Source organism: Macrobrachium rosenbergii, chromosome 24, assembly GCF_040412425.1.
Source record: "Macrobrachium rosenbergii isolate ZJJX-2024 chromosome 24, ASM4041242v1, whole genome shotgun sequence".
Lineage (NCBI taxonomy): Eukaryota > Metazoa > Arthropoda > Malacostraca > Decapoda > Palaemonidae > Macrobrachium > Macrobrachium rosenbergii.
In genome coordinates, this window is record NC_089764.1 from 19,684,132 (window position 1) to 19,710,058 (window position 25,927).

Below are 25,927 nucleotides of genomic sequence, written 5' to 3' on the forward strand. Positions count from 1 at the left end.
GTAAACAACATTCTTAGTTTCACCATCAGGAGCAAGGATAAATAAATTCTTGCGTGAACCCACCCTTGAGCAAGCAACATAAAGTTGTCCGTGGGAACAACATGATGACCTCAAATCCACTCCACAGTACATAATGGAATGTCCCTGTGCCTTGTTGATCGCGATCGAGAACACAAGTCTCACGGGAAATTCCAATCTCTTATCGTTAAACGGGAGATCCGTCGGAATGAGTGGTATCTGTGGGGTGAAAACTGTTTCACCCTCTCCCTTTCCTGTCAAGATAGTTGCTTCAATTGCATTTCCCAGCATTTTTGACATTTTATTTTTCCCCCCTTTCTCACCCCCCATTCCTATCAGGGGTGAACTTGGACTTAAGGGGCATCGGAAGTGTCACTATTCATCTCAGTGAACTCGAAAACTATGGATTAGACGCTAATATCTGTCATTTTTGACATTTTATTTTTCACCCCTTCTCGTGCCCTCTTCCTATCGGGGTGAACTTGGACTTAAAGGGCATCGGGAATGTCACTATTCATCTCAGCGACCTCGAAAACTGTGGATTAGATACTACTATCTGTCGTTTTTGGTTATCTTTACAAGTCACCCCCTTCACACTCCCACCCCCTTTGGTGCCACTGATGTCCTACCCCCATAGTATTTTTTTTTTCCAAATAGTAAGTCATATAAAGTTTATTCAGTTACTAACTTTCAGGGAAGCCTTTCCCACCCCCAACCCTCCCCTTGGTGCCCTTTGGTGCTAGTGATGTCTTACCCCCACAATATTCTTTTCCAGATAGTAAGTCATATGTATACCAAGTTTGGTTGAAATTGCTCCATGCGTTTCAGTTATGCTGGAACATACACACACACACATACATACATACATCCATCCATTTATATAAAGATAGATAGATAGATAGATGGATAGATGGATAGATAGATAGATAGATAGATAGATAGATAGATAGATATAGATATTATATGAAGCCATGTAGGTTGTCGAAGCTGGTTTCATGACAACATGAATACTCTGCATTAATGCAGAATTGTAATTTATAACATTCCAAAAGAGGAACAGAAATAAATTACATATATTGGTGATAAACTGAAAAGATTTATAATGTGATGTCGATAGTCCAAGTAGCCTAATGCCCTTAACAGGCATGTCCTACCTCCCCCTTTTTTTTTTCTTTAAAGTTTACAATAATCAATTTATCACAATATCTGTTTTTATAGTAATAAGCATGGCTATTGTGGTGAAAGGCATCTTTCACCCCATCTCTTTATTTCCCTATTTATCATGATTCTGCCATTCACATTTCCGCATAGCAACAGCCGCCTCTCACATTTATACCGTTTTGTTTCACTGCCATACCGGCCAACGTTTGAATATGAACATTCGGTCAACCTGGACTCTTTCAAAAACGACAAAACAAGGCCTTCGATAATTCCCTTTAATCCAAGCACGGCCCATAAAACTCAACTGCCCTGTTGCTTCCGCACGCTAGTCTTTAGAGGTTTAACGAGTGCAATGTTTCGTGGATCCTTAGCTTTAAAATTAAAATATCTCATCTCTGCATTAGCTTTTAGAAGCTGGCGGTTAAAGTGAGACCTAGATAGCCAAAGGGGTCTAGCCCTGACAGCTCGTTGACACGCCATAATTGTCGTGCCTTCCCCGGTGATTAGCCGAAACAATTCAAATTCAGGACTTGATACTATTCCATTTATTTTGTATAATTTGCTATTATTCGGCCCCTCAACTCTGATGTTTCTAATTAGTCTCACGTTTTGAGTTGTATCCATGCAGTCTCCGGGTGCTTCTGAGATATTATACTTTGACTAATTGTTATCATTGGTATACATCTGATAAGACATTTGGACGGCTGGGAACACAGCAATCCAGGACCATAAAATAATTTACAGAGATGATATTACTGTATATTTTTACCCAGTGTATATGGCTCCTCATTTCTTCGTAAACATGTATTGTTTGAAACTCTGTCTCTAACCATCTCCTTTCAGTTTGATCCTGTTACTTCAGTTTTGAGTAATCTTCTTCATATGATTAAATATACTTAAAGTAAAACCCCAAGCTGAGAAGTGAGGATTATGACCTTCTATTGTGAAAATAAAAATAAGTTATGTAAGAGGGTCTAAATGCAAATAAGAATTTTTATCAAACTAAGTAAATAGTTGCTGGCCCGACTTGAAGGTCTAATATGCTGTAAAAAAAATAACTTGTCTGGAATGAAATTATTGGTTATTATCTGCAGGTCACTGGACTTTTGGTAAGGGAATTAAAGAGTGATTTAATCCCAGAATTGACGAAGAATCTTGTAGAGTTTGTGTTGAACCTGATTTCTTCATTTGTTTATTTTTTCGAGTTTATAACTGCCATCTTATAAGTCAAAACTCATGATTTTTTATGCATAAGCAGTTTCTTTTTTTTTGGGGGGGGGGGGGGGGTGGCGGCGGCAGTCCAACATTTACTCAAAATCTAAGACGGAAGAGTTGAGAGGGCCGGAACTGAACCGGAAAGTAATATTTCTATAAGTAATTGCGATCCATTTGTAGTCGAAAAAGCTAATAAGGATATTGATAGCGGCAATCCTGACGATGCTGACGATGGCGCTGATGACGAAAGCGAAACGATTATGTCGGAAGAATCACATAGTTCCCCCCCCCCCCCATCACATAAGTTTAATTAGGGTGTCAGGAGAAAATGATTGATTACTAATATGAATGGCGCCCACTTCCACGAAAAGGTGGCTCTTTTATGTGATCATTAGTCATCATTACTCTTTCCGTTCGACATCACGTGTCCGGACTTTGTCGATGAAAAGCGATAAAGAGAAATTCCCATAAAAGATTAATCATAAACACGACGATTTCAAAAGTACAGGAATGAAGAATAAGGAATGAGATATTTTGTCGATAAAAGACGATGGGGGAAAAAATGCAAATAAGAGGTTAATCATAAACAGGACAATTTCAAAAGTTAAGGAACGAAGAATAATGTGGACGACAAACGGAAACTTATCATCACTGTATTATTAATGGTGATAATCTTACCTGGCCAGAGCAATGGTGAGAATGAGACATATAAGTGGGATGACGGTACCCAATACGGCCACGATGATAATATAGCTGTTGAGACCGACACCTGAGGAGAAAAGAAAGAAAGGTTACATAGCATCTATGGCGAACTAGAAAGAATATATATACTGTATATATATATATATATATATATATATATATATATATATATATATATATATATATATATATATATATATATATATATATATATATATATATATATATATATATATATATATATATATATATATATATATATATATATATATATTATTTATATTGTGTATTTATATATAGGCAACATATATATATATATATATATATATATATATATATATATATATATATATATACACAGTATAAACCTTATATATCTGGAGGCCATCACACATCATATTCCTACATACCTCTATATGCTTGCCTAATGATTAAATATCTGTTGTAATCACAACGAAGTAATAATTATAAAAAAAATAAATATTATTATTGCTCCTAAATTGCTGGAGAAGCAAAATTTCTTCAACATTTTTTCGAAACCGTGTAGAGATACTTTGCACAGATTCTTAAGAACGCGTGAATAAAGTCAAGTGGTCGAGTTTTGGTTAAAATCTCGCGAAAAACTCATCAGGTATCGAAGTTATGACGCCAATATTCATTCTCTCTCTCTCTCTCTCTCTCTCTCTCTCTCTCTCTCTCTCTCTCTCTCTCTCTCTCTCTCTAAAATGGAAAGAATATCATAACAGAAAGCATTTACTTTCACGAGAACATTATCACCAGACTTCTCTTTCAGGCTTGTGTCAGTTACCTGTAACTGATCAGGAGATTAAGGTACTTTTCCAGGTGTGTATTAAGTCATTCAATACAGCTGTAAAAAAATTTAGAAAACCTTGTTATAAAAATGAAAGAGAAAATGTTCTTTAGCGCGTAAGCGTAAAAAAAAAATGTCTCCACTCAGCATTTCCAGAAAAAGCAATGCAATATTGGCACTAACCTGCTTCTCATTTTAGCACTCATTCTTAAGCACGAAATAAATGTCACCACATTTCAGCAACCACCTTCTTAAATTAAAAATGAAAGAAAAAATAAAGCAACTCAACAGACAGATTTAAAAAGCAATATAAACCAAAAATAACATTTCAACAGCCTTTAAAAATATAGAAAAATATTTCATGGCACTTGACCTTGACAAAAAAATTCAAGACCCTTGGCCTCGAAAAAAATGTATATTTATCATTACCTCTGAGCAAAAAGGCCCAGCCACGTGAACCCTCATTAAGTTTCTCCAAAACCACGAAACAATACGGATTAAGATCCAGGTTCTGGATTCACTACGGACTAACGAGATGGAAGCTGGAGTAAAGTGTCTCATTACGGAAGGGGCTTTTTCTTATTTTCATTTGCTTTCATTCAAAATTTTTTGTTTACTGGAAAAAGAGCCCCTCATTAGGAAAGACGAAAAAATTACCCTTTCCTCTGTAATCTACTCCACTTGGTATAATATTAGGGAAAATATATCATTAAGAGGGAAAAGCTTTTAATTTTTAAAAAATTCTTCCCTTTATAAGGGATGTCTCTGGAACGTACAAATCTTCTGTTGCTCAGTATTTTAGGGTGAGGTTGATAACTTCATACCTTTCACATACTTCGGCTACGAACTACTTGAGACGACTAACTACCAGGTACTTACGTGGCTTAAAAAAAAACAGAACAGTTGGTACTGCACAATGACCTTCGGATGTCAGAGTCAACATTGAGATTCTACGGAATGATGTTCAATTAAAAAGGTTCTTTGCAGAACCTCTTAGGAATACTGCGCCATTCCGTCATTCTTAAACGAACCCTCCCTCTGAAATTTCTTCTGAAAAATTTTCTAACATTTTCTGTCTCCATTTCGATAAAATCTTTTGAGAATCCTTGCCTGTGTATCCTTTTGACAGACACCAAGTCTCCTCATATTTATGTGTGTGCACATCTAGATATGCCTTGATGTGCACAGGCGAGGCTGTTCCTTTGTCAGAATTATTTCATAACTAGTAAATGGGGAAAGTCCTGTCACAAGGAGAGAGCACATAGTTAATTTTTGTTTTACTACCAATATTCACTTCCCTGTTACCTTTTTTGTTACTTTGAAAGAGGGAGGCATCCTTCAAAGAGGTGATACGTATTTGTTTTTCTATTGATAACTCTCTCTCTCTCTCTCTCTCTCTCTCTCTCTCTCTCTCTCTCTCTCTCTCTCTCTCTGAACCGATCAACAGGGAATGCTTTGCCAGTTCACAACATAATATTTACTATCTAAACATACTTCTTAATAAGTTCACTTTTGAGAGAGAGAGAGAGAGAGAGAGAGAGAGAGAGAGAGAGAGAGAGAGAGAGAGAGAGAGAGAGAGAGAATTATGAACAATTCTATACTGGTAAAAGTTGAACGAAAATCGTATTGCATCGTATTGACCAAGGACTAGCGTATGTTGTGTTGTGCAGTGTTTCATCAAATCTGTAGGGTGCAATGAGTGGATAGTACACCAACAACAAAGATGACTTTTTCCGTAGACAAAATTTGCATATAAAGTTATCCCTTAATGCTGCAATTCTGACGGATACCACAACACATTCCATAAAACCATAATGATACCATAATTCTACAGGCAAAGTGTTACTATTAAAAAAGTTGTATATAGCAAGAGCGAGTCAGTTTTATCATATACTTGCATTAACCTGTTTTATTTCGTTTCCCGAAAGTCAAGGCAAAAAGCCAGGTTACACCTCCCGTGACTTTATGAAGCAATCGCAGGTTTTTTTTTTTTTTTTTGCGCACCTACAGCGTTTTTTCAAACGCAAGCTACGTCTCTTTGAAAAAAGAATCCGGTCTGAAATGAATCTCGTGTTCTTCCTGATATAATTTCACTAGATTCGCTGAGGTGTAGGGGGATGGGGTGAGAGATGCCTGGGATTAGTGGGTATGCACTGGGTGAGGGGGAAGGGGGAGGGAAGGGCCAGTACAGGGACTGCTCTCTGATTACTAGGGCAGAAACATTGCTCTAATTTTTCTCATTATTTCGCTCCCGCTTCTGAAATTTTAGCCACGTTCGCGTTTCAAGACTTTTTAACATCGCAAATATTATCCTCTTTTCACGGCAGTCATGGTGTAACTGCGACGTCATGTCTGCATGTGTTTGTGCATGAACGGGCCTATAAAACCCCATTCGCTGACATTTCCTGTGATAAGTGATGGGTGGGTAAACCAAGAGAGAACATTCACATTTTTAACCCTCTCTCTCTCTCTCTTAAAGAAATGGCGAGTTCCTTACAAAAGACAAATTAAAATGGATAAAAAAAGGCCAGGGTCCAGTGCTTATTTGCACTGGGCAAAGGCGGTGCTCATTTTTTTTATTATGAACTAAATGCGTTGCAGTAGACTGCAACACCATCGCTACAATCTACTGCACGGGACAGCTCGGAACAAAACAATAGATATGTACCAAGTTATACTTCGTATATAAAAGAAGCTCACACAATGTGAAGTACATTCACACACACGCACATATTTATATATATATATATTTATATATATATATATATATATATATATATATATATATATATATATATATATATATATATATATATATATATATATATATATATATATATATATATATATATATATATATATATATACACTGTATATATGTATATATATATATATATATATATATATATATATATATACATATATATACACACACACACACACACATATATATATATATATATATATATATATATATATATATATATATATATATATATATATATATATATATATATATATATATACATATATAAAGCGCATACCATATCGATGATTCTACACATTGGGAATTACTTACATCCAAAGGGAACTAGAACTGTTAAGCGCATCTTCCCCACACCGGGTTATATAGATACAGAGATAGACCCTTCAATATTCATTCGGCTATCTTGGTGCAAATACACACTGGGTCATCAGCCCATCTTGGCCTGGGAGAGGAACCTAGGTCTCCTCGCTTGATAGGTAATAATGCTACCTATCAGACTGAGAGATAAGTTACCGATGGCAAATATTAATTAAGCACATTCCAAGTTGTATCCTTCGCGTAACATCACCGTTTGGTCAGGAAAAAAAAAAGAGGTCACATGTTACGGAAATACGCGTTACGGAAATAATGAATTTCTTGTCATGGAGGCTAAGATAAGGAGGGAACGATATACGAATCAATATTACAGAGTTGACAACAGGAGTCTAAAATGTCTCAACTATCAGTAAAGCTTATGAAAAGAAAAAAGTATAGAAGCAAATAAAAATTGAAGCAGTCTATCTTCTTCCGAGATAACGAAGCATAAAAGAAACAAAGTAATCCATGTGATGATGGAGAAATAACGAAAAAAATTCTTAGGCTAACACTGAAACTTGAATGAGAAATGTTCCAGTTGGTGGAGAAGTGTTATCAGTATGAAATGATGAAGTGATAATGCAAACAGTCTACCATACAGACTTTGGAATGAGAATAAAATCAGTTTCTGTTCAATGTGAGCTGAAATAAGCAAATCCAATAACGACAGTGAAAAGTTAAAAGGAAACCAATTTCACTTCAGTGTTAGGGCACAGAAAAGAAATCTATCAACATTAACAAATTATGATACGAGGAACATCAAACTGTAATTTTCGTGTGCAGGAGACTGAAAAAGCGAACTAAAGGATGCACAGCTAAAATCAGAAGACACGGAGAGAAAATAAAAAAAAAATTCAGGATACAGAGTGACGTTTTGTCTTGTTTAAAAAAGGCCTGGAAAAACACTAAAGCATTCTCTTTGAGAATTGTTTGCTAAGAGAGAAGTCATAAATTTCCACTTTACTTCTCGGAGTTTGTAAGAAAAAACGTATCAGGGATATTTTCAACCGTATAACCGGATACTCAATTTACTATAAAATCAAACGAAAAACAAAAACAGTTTTACCACGGAGGCGGAGCCTCGCGAATCCAACGTAAACACTCAAGGGAACAGAAATTCCAGACATTTGCAAAACCAAGATCAATATCATCAAAATCTGAATCGAGAGATAAGACAAATTGGGACAAATGAGATCGACTCACGGTAAAGCGAATCCAATTCTCTGACCATTTTTCATGACCAAATCTGATTGCCAAATCCTAACTGGGCGGGTAATCGGGTCGAAGCGGCTACTCGATATTCGGATCGAAAATTCATCAACTTCAAATGTAGTAAAAGCGATTGAATATCTCGGCAATCCGGACGTCATTTGGAAATCCATGAATCAGTGAATTGTGCCATGTTGGACACCGAGGGAAAAAAAAGTCTTTCTCGCATTGAAAATAGAAACTGACAAAGAAAAGGACTCTGACACATCCAAAATGACTGAGATTTATAAGGCAGATAATATGTCTTGATCATGTGTAACGAAGGATGAATAATTAATATTTTACACAAAAGTCCGTGGTTGTCATATTCAACTACGAGGGTTTTCTTTTCTATTTATTTTCTCAGTACTTCCTTGTTAATTATTCCTGTTCTGCCATTGATGTACACAGAAAATTCTTTGTATTAAAAATGAAAAAATCCTCGTTCTCATTATAGCAACTCGCAAAATGAAATACAAAATAAATACAATAATAAATATATAAAATAAAAAGAAAATAAAAAGATACAAATTTTTATTTTCAGCATCCTTTGTCAATTCATCAGTTCAATGTGGCCAGTAAATATCTCTATACATCAAAGACTACAACAATACTTTTCAGTATTTGTTTATACTTAGAAAAAAAAGCAAAGCAATAATTTGCACATATTAATTTCATTTTTCATTAAATGATCAAAACATGAAGACGTCAATAACATGAAGACGTCAATCTTTTATAGCAGTAACAAAAGAAATACGCGGGCACACTTCAAGTAACACTAAACTCAAAACTGCTAAACTTAGGAATTATTTTCAGGACGTATTTCATAAAATCCGTCACATCGAGCAGAACTTTCCCGGAATCATACAGTATGAAAAGATGTGGATTCTTTTTGAAAGCGACATTTTCCTGAAAGAGGGAAGAGCCCTCCTGACCCTGAGCGCTTCCCAAGTACATACGTACAGTGCTGTCTACCCAAAGGCTCGAGTTAATGGCTATGAATGCAGAATGAAAACTGACAGCGCAACGCTGCAAGTGAAATATTCTGAAGAGGAATGAACAACTGAACTCGTGTGGAAAATATTCGTCCAGATGCTAGATTTCTTGAATGAATCGGTCGGTTTTTCTGGAAATTTTCTCCATATTGTGTTTATTTTTTCTTGATTGGATTACCCCTTCTATTTTAAGCTTTGACGTTTTAGTTTTTCTAAGTAAATAAACTAGGTTTTTTTATTCTTTCCAAGTAAATAAACTAGCTTTTTTTACTGGTTCAAAGTAAATAAACTTGGTTTTTTAAAGTAAAAGTTTTAACGGTAACTTGATTTTTGTAGGATAAATGAAATAGGCGACTTTACTTTCAACTATAGTTTATTTCATCAAGGATACCTGCATCATTGAAAATATTGTTTTTTTTATGATCATATGAGGCAAGGTTTTAAATGCTGTTTTATTTTTTAGTGAAGTAACCAGATCACCTAAATCTTTATAGCAACATTTTACTGTTTTTAATATGTAAGTCAATTTTGTTTTAAATCTGAAAACCTTTCACGTCCTGTTCTTGAATAAATTGCCATTTGTATCGACATGATATTACAACTAACATAACATAAATAATAAAGATCAATAATCCTGTTACACCTGTATTTATAGCATTCGTTTACTCTACCAATAATAATAATAATAATAATAATAATAATAATAATAATAATAATAATAATAATAATAATAATAATAATAATGTTTACTACGGTAAAGATTCTTTTTTCGTTGAACAGTTAAGACACGTAAGACAAGTTCCTTCATGATGGGATCTTACATATTCACGCTAAACTCAATTTTATAAAGAGTCTTCAGCCCATCAATGGCAACGACATCTAAATAAGACCTCACTGGGCATAAGACCTCAGTCTTGGAAAGCAATGAAGTCGTCGACTTCACAGCAACTGAGCTTTTGTAATGAAGCCTCATGAAGACTCCGCTGGGGAATGTTAACAACTCTGGCATCCCCCGTCTTGGGCGAGCTCACGAGTGCCACTTTTGTGGCCTTCTCAGGAAATCTTAAGGAAAGACGGAGAACGGCTGAATAAAAGATAATGATGATGAGGACGATGATGATGATGATGATGATGATGGTGACGGACATGTGAGGAATGGAGTTTTTATTTGAGGTCATTGCTAGAAGAGGGATATCTCTTACGAAAAATAGTTTGTACTTGTTGCGATGACGGGACTTTCCAAAAATACAGGACGTTATATATAGAAAAGTGATTGTCTTTAACAATTTAATAACTATAAAACACAAATACCCGTGCACAAGCGCACACAAGCACACACACACACACACTCACACACAACACACACACACACACACACACACACACATATATATATATATATATATATATATATATATATATATATATATATACATATATACATATATATATATTGGCGTGTGTGTAGATGCCTGCAGTTCAGTGGTAGATCATTTACAAGGTTGGTGCTTCGGTCCCGACCCTTTGCTCCAATACTTTAATACTCTAAAAATTTTCTTTCCAACAATTTCCACCACTCAGTCTACCGAGACACAAGCGTTCGCCATAATTTTCCACGGATGATTGGTACTTTGGTAGTTAGTACCCTGACCGTGAGGTGCTTAATGTAGCTGAGGTCCTAACTCGTATAATAAGGAAGGTATTTTCTCTTCTGTAAGACATTCTAATTACCTAACCTTGGCGGGAACGCTCCTTCTACTTAGTATTCCTGTCGGAATAGAGGGCGGACGAGTCATTATATGTCTCGCTTTTTTTGCTGTTACTTATGTTTTCTTCAAATCGGCTAGAATATGCTGCAATCTACACTTCAGAAGAACTTTTTCGCATTCAGAAAGGATCTGATATCCTTGGCTCTCCCCTATTAAAAAAAAATTCTATTTTGCATATAATGTTCTAACTGAATTGTACAACTCTAAAGTACCACTTCTTTTTCTAACCTAGTGGGTCTATTGTCGGTGAATAAGCAACAATCTTTGAATGTAATTTTCAATCTACTTTCCTCTTACCGATTCCAGTACTCCTAATCCTCACAGTCTAACGTCTTTTACTATACTTTTCACAATATTCTATGCCTGTATCCTTACAGACTAGAATAATAGCTAGCCTGAATTGTATTCCTTTAGGATTCCTGAAGATTTTCCAAAAAATTAAGTCTTAGCTTTGCATTCCCTTTTGACTATTAGTTAATTTCTTTACTCATGTTCCCCTTCGAAATATGCTCTATTGAATACAACGTCTGAGTGTTCTACTTACCACTTATATGAAAGTTACCTAAAATTTCTAATTCTGTTAACACTTCTTGAACTACTTGGCTCCTTTTCATTTTCAGATCTTCAGTGCGGCTCCCATACGGTTTGATCTTTCGGTAGTCTTTATTCTTACCTCGCTGAGATTTGGTGGTCTCAGTGTGCAAGGTAAATCTTTCATCATTGCTCTCATGTCTCTTAGGCATTTGAATGCCTGGCACAGAGCTCTGACAGCCATAGTGGAAAACATTTATGGCCTACAATATCAACATGAGATGAGGGACATTTACTGGACACATTTTAAATGCACTTCGTTCCTGCTTATATGAACTGTTTAACTGGTGAGTTTATTATAAGTAGACATTACAATGAGCGTAAGAGTTTTTTAGCTTAATTAAAACGGCAAAATGTTATAAAGGCACTACTTGTTAAGCATGGTACTTCAAGCAAAACTTTCTTCTAAACTACCTGCGTTACTGAAGACTATATTATTATTTACAGTAACATTCTGCCTAGTATACTATAAGAACAGCCTATAAATTTTTTTTTTTTACGCTCAAGCTTAAATAGAACTTCATGCTCTTTCTAGCAAAAATACTAAAAAGCAGCAACGATAGCAAACATCAAAAGCAGAAGTAATCACAAACAGCAGAAGCAGCATTAACAACAGTGCCATCTACATCTGCTAATCTATACTGCATAACACCAAGAACATGGACAACACCATCAATAATAATGAAATAAGGAAAAGTATCATAACACAGCTAAATAAAACTATATGATCATAATTCATAGTACACTACACTTCTGTACTATAAATGTTCTTTTTTCATTACGGAATAAAAACTGTTATCATAGTTAGGGTTATAAATTAAAGGGATAGCAATGGCTTTATTGTGTATTACGCAACAACTATTACGAATTTTGAGGATAACAGCATAAAAACTAACAGTGGTTTTGACTGAATGCAATAATATGCAAAACCATTAACGAGAGTGTAAAAGAAGCAGTGCTTTAGCCAAAGTATTCTCAACGATGAGACGCAATTTCAGTCTAATGTAATGTTTGCCAACAATAAAGTAGTGTTGAGCTTAACAAGGCAATTCATTTATCCTGAAACTGAGCTTATGAATATTACTGTGGGATGTTTTGTAGTTTTTTACTGGTCTGTATTTATGTGTAACTAATTCTGCAAATTAGCGTACATGTATGAGGCGAAGGCAAAATGCAATTAGCGGCATATTGTTGCAGTCGAAAACATTAATTCCAGGACCTCGAGAATATAAGATAAGATCAAATTAATTTTAGGCAATCTATGTTTGCTGAATATTTAGCTATCATATACGGCCGAACGAATAGCCTCTGAATTTCGGTATATATCCTATATGATCATTTCTGGTTAGGTGAAAGAGGCTGTGGAGAACGGCTTGAAGACAATGTTACGTTTTCTATACAGGTCCTACCCGTTGTTGTTCAGTATGAAACAAGAGAGGTTACTGACAGTATTAATTAAGAGATCACTCCTACAGCCGTAAGTAACCATAATCAACTGAAGATGGGTCCTGTATCGCAATGAAAGAGCTGCAGGAAAGCTTAGAGGTCTGGAATAGTTAGCAACTGTTATTACATAGGAAGTCTCAAAGTGATAACAGCTTTCTGCGAGTGAATTTTCGTAGACAAATTTGCGGATAACTCGACGCTCCTTGACTGACGCCAGCTCCATACTAATTCATTACATTGACGAAGCCTTCAACAACAGAAGAAAACATTTCTGTTACACGAGAGCGTATGAATGGTAAACTATAGTTCCCAAAGTATATTTTCGACAAAATGCAAAAAACCTGATTCTATCAAGATATCATATTGTTAAGTATCTATAATAAGGTTTTCCATAACAAGAATACATTAAATTTTCTCTTCCCCGAAATCGTATGACTAACGCAAAATTAGAATTTCCATTCATTGACTAGAAGGCGTTCTCTAACAAAAAGAAATGTTTAAAACACCGTGCTTCTATCACGATATCATATGGCTGAATTCACTCTTGACACGACTCGTTACGCTGACAGACACAAGAGGACAAATAAAAACCACCTTGACGACCACAAGGGACTCCATCGACCACACTCATTCTGAAGATTCCACAAGGAACCTTTGCCTTCCTTTTCGGCCTCACACAAAAAACAACTTCCTCTATCTCAAAACTACTATTTTATCTCTTACTCATCCATTACTCACCGTCATCAAGTCCTTTCTCTGTCAAACGCGGCCAAAGGCAACCGCTAGGGTCCATCTTACAACGGTGTTCTAAAGGCACAAGATATTATGCATTCATTATGTAAATGTATTATGCAGTGAGAAGGAGAGTTTGAACTGAAGCATCGTTTCCTCAAGTTACCTGAGGTAACGAGATGCAAAGCTGAAAGTAACCTTTTTTTTTTAAAGCAGTGTCATTCAAAAGCACAGGGCAAGTCTGCTAAGCATCTTCAAAGCTGTTTCTCACATTAATTCAGGCACCAAAACAGCAATGAAAAATAACTATGGAAAAGGCAGGGCAACTTCACTGTGTAAGGAAATGTCTGTGAAATTTATTCTTGCATTTTATGTAACCTGGAGCATTAGTACCTAAAAGCTAACCCTTAGCTAAGTCATGCTTATTTTAGAGGAATAATGTAATACAAAGAAATCGTTTCCTGATAGTTTTCAAGAAATGAAGTTCTTTTTACCTGTATAAAAGGAACTGAGTCTCTTTTTTATCTTATCAAAGGTAATAAATGACGTAGCAAAATGAAAGACTAAAAGCTTACAGTGTATTGGCATTCGTCAACAGTTTATCAGTGCTTGTCCTGAGTAGAAAATGTACTGAAAAATCCAGCAAAGAGCTCAGTTACATTATTCATTAGCATTAATGAACCACTCCTTTTTTTGTAATTTTTTATGCACATTAGCTCTTATGATAATTAATTTTTTTAAATTACAAAAATATGTACGATGACTAAAGTAAAATGTAATGCTTTTCGTGTTGAAAATGTTTTCAGGAGAAACAGGAGATAGATTGAAAAAAGTGAAGAATGAAGTCTACAGGGCAATTCTAAGGGAAAATCTTTATTTTTAATTATAAATATAGTTCTAACATGCATACTACTTTAATAGAATCAATTTTAACAAGAACACAAACACGACTACCATGTCTGACAAAGGAAAAACATACACCTCGTCACTTTGTATAGGAAGGATGTAAATACGTACACTAGAGCTAACACAGCCCTCTCAGAGATTTCAAATGCCTTTGCTGCTTGGCCACATTTGAAATCATAATTTTACAGTCACTCTAAACGAAAAAGAAACATATATATATATATATATATATATATATATATATATATATATATATATATATATATATATATATATATATATATATATATATTATATATTATATATTATTTATTTATATTATATATATATATATATATATATATATATATATATGTATATATATATATATATATATATATATATATATATATATATATATATATATATATATATATATATATATATATATATATATATATATATATATATATATATATATATATATTATATTTATATATATAATATCAATATATATACAAGTAATATATTTTCATATATATATATAATTTTTAGTTGATAATAAGTCACCGTATATATATATCGAACCAGCGACGGACGAGGAATCAGGACTATATACATATATAACCAGTCGGCCACAAGAGAGGTATAAATGAATACCATCTCCCATCAACCCAACGAACTCAGGTGTTTTGCGTTTGGAGACTGGTCCCTCTGCCATGTTGATAAATGGGGAGGGTAGCCGTCAGGACTATTTATCATCACCGTGATTCATAAAATCCAGCCAAAACCAAATATCCAGTTTACTTTCAACGGAAGTAATATATTTCCCCATATGTTACCGAAGGGGCCTTGCCTGATAATAAGTCACCGTAAATGGGTATCGGGCCACTGGGACAGTCAGGACTACAGTGAAAGAAGCAAGTCCTAAAAATGAGAAGAAGAATTATCAGAAGGAAGATGGGTGTTTTGCGTTTGAGAGTTGGACCTTGAACATGGGAACGATGACTTGAAGGGGAAGAGAGATAGCAGACTCTTTATCACATAACTGAATGGATACAAGTAAGAGTTGGTACAAACGTCTGCTTTAATCCACATCTTTTGATCTGATAATGGATGTTTCTCATAATAAGTGTTATCCCTGGTGCATGTTGTTGATAATAAGTCATGACATCGTGGGATCGAACAGCACCAACAGAAATCAGGTACTGGAGTCAAAACTAGAGCAATGGAGGGTAAAATGAATACCATCTCCCATCAGACAGAGAACTCAAGATGTTTAGGAAGATGACTGAATACCTCTGCCATTTGAATGAAGATCAAGACCCTTTTTAGTATGGAAGGGACAAGGTTTATCAACACCGTGATTCAGAAAAATCAGAAAGCTATCTTGGTCCAACAGTAGCTAAGTAATAGAAATTTAGATGTAGAAATATTACATAAGAGTCACAGGCTGGATGGAAAAAGCGACGGAAAGATGTCAGGACTCTTGTGCACACTAACCAGAATCAACATAAAGGTTAAAATGGAAGAGTGTCTAAGATAGTAGTGAGAAATCAGGTGTTTTGATGTATGGAGCAAGAGAAGAACCTTGCCATGTTGAGAGATGAAAATGCTCAGGTGGATGTGTGGAGTAACAAAATGGACATTTATAAAAACCGTGAAGGAATAAGAATCAGAACTACAAACGTCATAGAACTATCAAAGGTAGGCTTAGGAAGAAGTAATGGTATTTTCATGTGATGAGAAGGAAAGAGGTATTTTTAGGGATAAGAGTCACCGCAGATGGAGATCGCCAGGACGGAGAGCAAGAGGAAGACCGAAGAAGTGAAAGGTGGATGGATGAATACCATCTCCCATCAAAGACCTGAGCGAAAACAATTGTTTTGGACGATGACGTTTGACCCACCTCTGCCATGTTGACCAGGTGGAAGAAAGCTTGTCAGAAACATCGACCCTACATATCAACCGGGAAAATATACAATCAGAAAGAAAACGTCCTTTAATATCCAATTCACTCTACCTCGGAAGTAATATATTTTCATATATATTACCGATATAATTTTTATTGATAATAAGTCACCGTCCCGTGGGATCGAACCAGCGACGGACGAGGAATCAGGACTACAGTGACACACTAACCAGTCGGCCACAAGAGAGGTATAAATGAATACCATCTCCCATCAACCCACCCGTCGAACTCAGGTGTTTTGCGCGTATAAGATTAATATCCACCCACCTCTGCCATGTTGACCGTGTAGTGCGTTTAAAAACACGTAGCCATATTATGACTATTTATCACATCACCGTGATTCATATACAATCAGAAAGCTACAAACGTCCTTTAATATCCAATTCACTCTACCTCGGAAGTAATATATTTTCATATATGTTACCGAAGGGGAATTTTTAGTTGATAATAAGTCACTGTCCCGTGGGATCGAACCAGCGACGGACGAGGAATCAGGACTACAGTGACACACTAACCAGTCGGCCACAAGAGAGGTATAAATGAATACCATCTCCCATCAACCCACCCGTCGAACTCAGGTGTTTTGCGTTTGGAGACGATATCCACCCACCTCTGCCATGTTGACCGTGTAGTGCGTTTGTCGTTTAGCCATATTATGACTATTTATCACATCACCGTGATTCATATACAATCAGAAAGCTACAAACGTCCTTTAATATCCAATTCACTCTACCTCGGAAGTAATATATTTTCATATATGTTACCGAAGGGGAATTTTTAGTTGATAATAAGTCACCGTCCCGTGGGATCGAACCAGCGACGGACGAGGAATCAGGACTACAGTGACACACTAACCAGTCGGCCACAAGAGAGGTATAAATGAATACCATCTCCCATCAACCCACCCGTCGAACTCAGGTGTTTTGCGTTTGGAGACGATATCCACCCACCTCTGCCATGTTGACCGTGTAGTGCGTTTGTCGCACGTAGCCATATTATGACTATTTATCACATCACCGTGATTCATATACAATCAGAAAGCTACAAACGTCCTTTAATATCAATTCACTCTACCTCGAAAGTAATATATTTTCATATAAGTTAAAGGAAGAATTTTAGTTGATAATAAGTCACCGTCCGGCACATCGAACCAGCTTATTGACGAGGAATCAGGACTACAGTGACACACTAACCAGTCGGCCACAAGAGAAACATAAATGAATACCATCTCCCATCAACCCACCCGTCGAACTCAGGTGTTTTGCGTTTGGAAGACGATATCCACCCACCTCTGCCATGTTGACCGTGTAGTGCGTTTGTCGCATTAGCCATAAATGACTTATTTATCACATCACCGTGATTCATATACAATCAGAAAGCTACAAACGTCATTTATACTCTCTTGTGGCCGACTGGTTAGTGTGTCACTGTAGTCCTGATTCCTCGTCCGTCGCTGGTTCGATCCCACGGGACGGTGACTTATTATCAACTAAAATTCCCTTTAACATATATGAAAATATATTACTTATGAGGTAGAGTGAATTGGATATTAAAGGACGTTTGTAGCTTTCTGATTGTATATGAATCACGGTGATGTGATAAATAAAATAAAAGTGTCATCAAACGCACTGGCACGGGTCAATATGGCAGAGGTGGGTGGATATCGTCTCCAAACGCAAAACACCTGAAGATGCGGCGAACGGGACCCACGTTGATGGGAGATGGTCTTCATTTATACCTCCTTGTGGCAATTACCGATGAGTCACTGCCCCTGATTCCTCGTCCGTCCCTGGTTCTATGCCAGATATGTATGAACTGACACTTTTATTTTATTTAAACAAGACCACGATGCAGAACGCTTCCTAGAATTTTCTAACTGTATATCATCATAACACCACTTTTACCATAGAAAAAGAATACGACTATAATATAGCCTTTTTAGACATACTATAATATATATAATGATAAGTTTAATATATATTATATTCCGAAAGAAAACTTTTACTGGTCTGGGGTCCAATATTTATAGCTTTTGTTTTATCAGTTTTAAACTTAACTATATTTACACCTTAATACATCGTATTTATCCCTAAAGTCGGATTGGGTCCTATATTTCACCAAGAAATCGTCTATATACAATATATATATACCAATAATTGTATATATATACTATATGTTTTTTATAGGATCCTATAAAACTTATAAATAGAAAATATATATATAAGCCAAAGTGTTATAATTTATATAAACTATATATTATATGCAATATATTTCCTTATATATATATATATGACAACTAGCCACTGGGGACAAGCCAGTCCAACTCAATGCTGGTCCAAAATAAATTGGGGAGGGTAGGCGATCAAAGGGCATCCGGCCATAAAACCAGCCAAAACCAAATATGGCAGTTTACTTTCAACGGATTTATAGGCGACGGCTACCGCCCCTTGGTAAATGTCGTCTGGGTGTGGGGCTCCTATTAAAGTAGCAATTGTCCTAAAAATGAGAAGAAGAATTAGGAAAAAGATGGTGATCCACCAGAGTTGGACCTTTGAACATAGGTGAGGGCCGATGACTGGAAGGGGAGAGGATAAGGATATGAACCGGGTTAACTGAATTAATAACCAGAAGAGTTGGTTTACTTAATATACGCAGCCATACCTTTTGATCCAAAAATGGATATCAATCTCAAGATTTTAATATTATTGATCTATCCAGTCCTCAAGTTTGCTTATAACATCGAAACACACCAACAGAAACAACGAGTTCCTCAAAACTAGAGCAATGGAGGAAACAACTGGAAGACAGAGGATTAAAGATCAGTAGGAAGATGACTGAATACCTAAGTTTTTGAAGATCAAGACCCCGTTAGTATGGAAGGGACAAGGTTGAACCGAGTAGAAAAATTTAGGTATCTTGGTTGTCAACAGTAGCCGATGATAGAAATTTAGATTACCCTATCAGTGATTTTTAGAGTGCAGGCTGGATGGAAAATTGGAGAAAGATGTCAGGTGTTTTTTGCAATTTTGTTTCAACATAAAGGTTAAAGTGTTTGAAGAGTGTCTAAGATAATTTTATCCAGCTTTGATGTATTTTTATAAGAAATTTGCTAGAGATTGAAAATGCTCAGGTGGATGTTTTAACAAAAACAGGATCAAAATGAAGGAATATAACTACTAAAGTTGTAATTAACTTAAATTAGGAAATAAGACTGTAGTGGTATTGTCGTAGATGAGAAGGAAGATGTGATTAAGAATGCAGATGAAACGCCTGAATGGGAGAGCAAGAGGAAGACCGTGCCATCTGGATGGATGTAGTTAGAGAAGACCTGAGAGACAAACATTTGTCAGAGGACGAGGTGTTTGACTTTGTCCATGAAAGTTATAAACATCGACCCCTCATAGAATGGAAAAATATATAGTGAAAGAAGATTATATATATATATATATATATATATATATATATATATATATATATATATATATATATATATATATATATATATAACTCCTGATTACAACTGCGACACGCATGTCTTTCCAGTGCTCTATCTTCAACAAATCTTCACTCATCTAAAGCCTCACTTCTCAGTTCTTTTCGAAGTAAGCCCGAGTCTTCCAACTCTTCAGGTGCCTACAAGAACTCAGCTGCCACTATCACATACTACTTTCCCATGAGCTGTACAAGACTGTCCAGGCCATCTCCATCTCCCTTTCATTATTATCTCCTCTATATGTGGAACTTGCGTAACTTTCCTTATGGTATAATTTCTAACTCGATCCTACCATCTGGCGCCTAATATTCTTAAAACTTTATTCTCAAATCGACTAAACTCTTTCGATATAGTCTCAACATTACACCATGGTTCGGTTCTGTATTGCTTTACATTTGTACTAGACTTAGTGTAATCTTACTCTACTATGTAGTTTATTTGACTTTTAATTAAGTCCAACTCAAGAGAACCATGCTATGTTCTGTTGACTTCTGTTTTTCTTAGATTTTGAGTCCCATCATTCCAGACATATGATGTATTCTATAAAGCAAGCTTTGCGAAACTTGTGGTGTTATGCTGATTAAAATAGCATCATCTACATATTCCGAGTTGGGATTTAATATCTAATAATAGTCATATCGACAGAGCACAGGACAGCTGTAGCCTATGCACGCTAGAGGGGGTCCATATTTTAAAACGAAGTTACACAAGAGTAATACTTTTGCCGACGAATATCAGGAAACCCGCTACAATAACATTTCACGATAATGAAACCACCGGCCAAGTTCACCCAACAAGACGCCCTGAAAAACCCGACCTGAAGATTACACCAAGCCAAGCCCAAGTCTGGAGGTCATCGGGATTACGGAAAAGGGCCATCGCCCTTCTCAATCAATTACCTGGTTCACGTGAGAGCCGCCCCAGAAAGCCTTCCCAATAGAATTAGCACTACACTCGCGACCGCCGCCACTCCATAAATATGGCGAGAAAGTACAATAAAATTTTACGGGCTATTCACTGAGCAAGAGCCCGTGTTGGCATAACGTCAGCTTTTTCATAAACAACAATAACAACTTCATAATTCAGTACCTCTCCGACTTTCCTTGGAACGATGTTGTTTTGAACTGCAACAAAATCTTAACGACCATATTTAGAAAAATAAAGAATATGTATTATAAAATCTGCTGAAGTAACCATATTTTTTAGTGAAACATATACGAGAAGATCTCCTTTCTAATTATTATTATTATTATTATTATTTATTATTATTATTATTATTATTATTATTATGAAGGAGTAGACCCTCTTTTAAACAGGCCTTATTAAAAAGGATGGCTGTATTATGCGAATTTATCTTATATAGTGTCTTTTCTATCTTCCTTATGATTCGCTTTTCTGATTGGATATTTTAGTAAAAGACTTCCTGATTGTTGATAACATTAGAGCCTAAAAGAATCATAAGGAAGATAGAAAACACACTATATATTATTATTATTATTATTATTATTATTATTAATTTTTTATTATTATAATAATTTTTATACCGGACATACATTTTACAGAGGAACTCAATAGCTTAATAACCGAGTAAAACATAGTTATAAAAAAATAAAAGAAACCGTGTGAGGTAATAGAAGATAAAAGTTTAACAACGAAATTAAGATAAAATAACAAAAGGAATTAGTTCAACTGCAAACAAGACACACACAATTCTCTCAACTACACCCCAAACAGATGGAAACCTTCATTAGCAGATACGTAACATTTCTATTTCCATGAATGTCATTTTGATATCAAAATTCCAGAAAGAAAAAAAAAATGGTGGATAAAATTCCGAGATGCATTTGCCATTGTCACCATTCAGAAATATCATGCTTGACGTATAAAATTATCATTCATATTAATTCTGTGCTAATTGGCTAAGGATTTTTAGGCGAAATATTTTCGCTATTCGCGTCAGGATTGGCGTCATTCGAATATAGCCTGACATTTCGGACAGTATGGTCGGTCTTTACCGGTTAAAATTGGAAATAATAGTGAACAGCTGCAACGTGGAGCGAACCTGTCTAAAAAAAGAAGAGAAATTTTTCTCGCCTTTGTGGTTCGGTGATGCTCCCCAAATATCGCTTCTCAGGTTTTTATAAATGGACTCAAAACACCTAGTAATGGACATATCATTAATCCGTAAAGATCATCGGATAATTATAACTCGTGATAGAGAGGTCGAAGTCATGTATAGCAGCTGAGGAGTTATACCAAGATATAACAGCAGAAAGAGATACTATATATATGTATATAAATAAATAAACAAATAAATATATCTTCTTCTTCCGAGAAATATGTATATGTATATATATGTATGTATGTATATAATGTATATATATATATATATATATATATATATATATATATATATATATATATATATATATATATATATATATATATACACATATATATATTCGCAAACATTAAGTTACAATTTTTAATATCCAATTCGCTCCACCTCGGAAATAATACCGAAGGGGAATTATAATTGGTAAGTGGTTCGTCACCTGGTGGATTCGATCCACCGACAGCGACTACTACAACTTCAGTGACGAGTACTCTTACCACTCCTACAAAAAGAGAGTTGTAAGTTGATACCGACTCTGCCGTGCATGTGCCCATGCCCGTCGAATGCGGGTATTTGTATGCCCGTCAAATGCGCTGCCAATCAACCCAATGCCCCACCCGTCAAATGGCTATTTGTCAGTTGCCTTCAACCCACCCCACTCTGACTGTCAGTTGGCATGCTTGAAGCAAGTAGCTATCTATGAATTTTCATTATATCACCATGACATTTTTAAATTCACAAACATTAAACTACAAATGTCGTTTGAGATCAGATTTGATCTACCTCGGAGATGATAATATAAACAAACGTACTCTTTGCATGTCTAAAATATCAGAGCTCTGCAATCCTCGTTCAACAAGTCTATAAGTTAACCTTCTGTGATGCTCAGCAGCCCGTTTCTCCACAATGAATTTTTGTCAAATTTTTTCTTACAGTGCTTTTTAAACGTAAGACTTTTTTTTTCTATTTCAGAATATACTGATAATTGAGCCACATTCGGGCTTATGGAAAGTTGACTATGAGTGGGTTATCAGACTTCATGTAATAAGTAACTTTCTTGATTCTTTCGAAATAATTCAATTTTTTTTTTGTTCAAGCCTTTTATAGTGCTTTTTAAGTGTAAGAATTTTTTTCCTATTCAGAATATAATGATAATTGAGCTAGATTCGGGCTTATGGAAAGTTTACAATAATTGGGTTAACAGACTTTATGTAATCAGTAACTTTCTTGATTCTTTCGAAATAATTCAATTTTTTTTCGTTCAAGCCTTTTATAGTGCTTTTTAAGTGTAAGAATTTTTTTTTCTATTCAGAATGTAATGATAATTGAGCTAGATTCGGGCTTATGGAAAGTTTACAATAATTGGGTTATCAGACTTTATGTAATCAGTAACTTTCTTGATTCTTTCGAAATAATTCAATTTTTTTTTCGTTCAAGCCTTTTATAGTGCTTTTTAAGTGTAAGAATTTTTTTTCTATTTCAGAATATAATGATAATTGAGCTACATTCGGGCTTATGGAAAGTTTACAATAAGTGGGTTATCAGACTTTATGTAATCAGTAACTTTCTGATTCTTTCGATATAATTCAATTTTTCTTTTTTTTCGTTCAAGCCTACTTCTCTGGTGTCCATGGAAATTTTCCAGCAAATATTATTCTTGTTTTTGTGACCTTCTGATAATACCGTGGCTTCAAATTCGAAAGAAGTTTCGGTAGTTTAGAAATTTGTAGTAAATTCTCCATGCTGGTGGCTTTCTCGATAATAAAACATAAAGAGAGAGCTTGTAAAATTCTGAAGAATTGGTTTCAAGCACTTTTTGCCAAATAGCAGTGTGAAAATATCCAAGGTCGATTGAGAAAAAGAAATTGTAGGAACCCACTACAAAGACATTATGATAAATACGAAATTGCAAATACTAGTTCTTTTATAATTAACATGTCTAGAAAATCTAACTTGTATCTCCTCACTTAATTTGGGTTTTAGTGGTTATCTAGTGCCATAAGTTTATTAAACTATTTAAAAAATCACCAATAATTACTTAAAACATGATGACTATCAACTCTCTCAGCTAGACCAGTGTTTGTAATGCAATGGGTGGTAGAAATAATGATTCAACATACCACGTGTTCAGACTCCCTCGTAGCGGGAGAGGGAAGTGCCCACGTAACACACAAAACTGCCGTCAAAACTGTAAATACTAAACTAACTAATGGGAAACATGCACCAGTTAACCAGCCGCATGAAAGGGGAGCAGTCCAGTCTTCTGAACGCTCATCATATCACTTTAGATTCTTTAATTCTGAAACATTCAGACTGCTAAATCTTCATTTGCCAGCTTGAATCCAGCACCCTTGCTTTTGAGTCACCAGTAGGAATTCTGCAAAATTAATTTTTTTTTAATTTTCTGTAAAAGAAAACGGTTGTGCCGGCTTTCTCTGTCTGTTCGCACTTTTTTCTGTCCGCCCTCAGATCTTAGAACCTGCTGAGGCTAGAGGTCTGAAAATTGGTATGTTGATCACCCACCATCCAATCATCAAACATACAAAATTGCAGCCCTCTAACCTCAGTAGTTTTTATTTTATTTAAGATTAAATTTAGCCATAATCGTGCTTCTGGTAACGATATAGGACAGGCCACCACCGGACCGTGGTTAAAGTTTCGTCGGCCGCGGCTCATGCAGCATTATACCGAGACCACCGAAACATAGATCTATTTTCGGTGGCCTTGATCATACGCTGTAGCGGCTGTACAGAAAACTCGATTGCGCTGAAGAAACTTCGGCATATTTTTTACTTGTTTTATACTAGTAATGAATAATCATCTGCTGACTTTCCTGAAACTTTATTTGTCGTTGCTCTTGCTGTCTCTTAAGACTTTTGTACGTCCAAAACATCTGTCTAAACGCATCATAGTTGTTGATAGTGGAACATCTATCTCCTTTCTCATATGGTTCTGTTCTTTCTTCTTATCTTTTCTCAATCACTTGCATTAATTTTGGCATCATTGACGAAGTTCAGGGATGCGCATGAAGAAATGTAAATTATTTCAAAAACCCTTTTACTTCACTTGAAATGGATAACATGGCATACAAACATAAAGATCAACATATCTTTTGCATTTAATATACACATCATCCGGTTTAGGAAAAATATTGGAAACTTTTCAAACTATATTCATATACTAAGATCCCTGTTCGTTATAAGTTATAATTAAGTTTGCAGACAACCTGGAAGGTGAAATCAGAAAGTGAGAAGGAAAAATGTGAGATTCTCAAGGATTATTTAGGCACTAGGCATCGGCTTCACACAAATTTCCCTGAAAACACTAAAATATTTTTATAATTTAGTGTTGGGTGCACTTTCTCCACGAATATCATGTTGTCTATTGTCCTAGACGTTTTCACCTTTTCAAGGACCACAGTTCAAACATTTGTCACTTTGCTGACTTAAGCTGTGAATTTGTATCTGGACTTAGTCGACTAAGGTGGAAAGCAGTCAGGGGTTGGGGGAGAGAAAATGGCATCTTGCTATAAATCTCATCCCCGCAGACCTGCTAGTAACCTGAAGGTTAATGGCTGGATCTAATTTATGATCTATGAAAACTCTGCAACAGAGACAAGCACGGGGCACTTTAAGCCATCCCAGGAGACCTG

At 35.5% G+C, this 25,927-nt stretch overlaps 1 protein-coding gene across 10 annotated transcripts in view; it reads right to left on the reverse strand.

Moving 5' to 3' along the window:
- LOC136851902 (uncharacterized) overlaps positions 1-25,927 on the reverse strand; it is a 633,848-nt gene that overhangs the window by 65,337 nt on the left and 542,584 nt on the right. For all 10 annotated transcript variants that reach the window (XM_067126255.1, XM_067126250.1, XM_067126248.1 and 7 more), the window contains one exon: positions 3,073-3,163. In XM_067126255.1, coding sequence (XP_066982356.1) covers positions 3,073-3,163 — 91 coding nt within the window. The remainder of the gene's footprint in view (positions 1-3,072; positions 3,164-25,927) is intronic.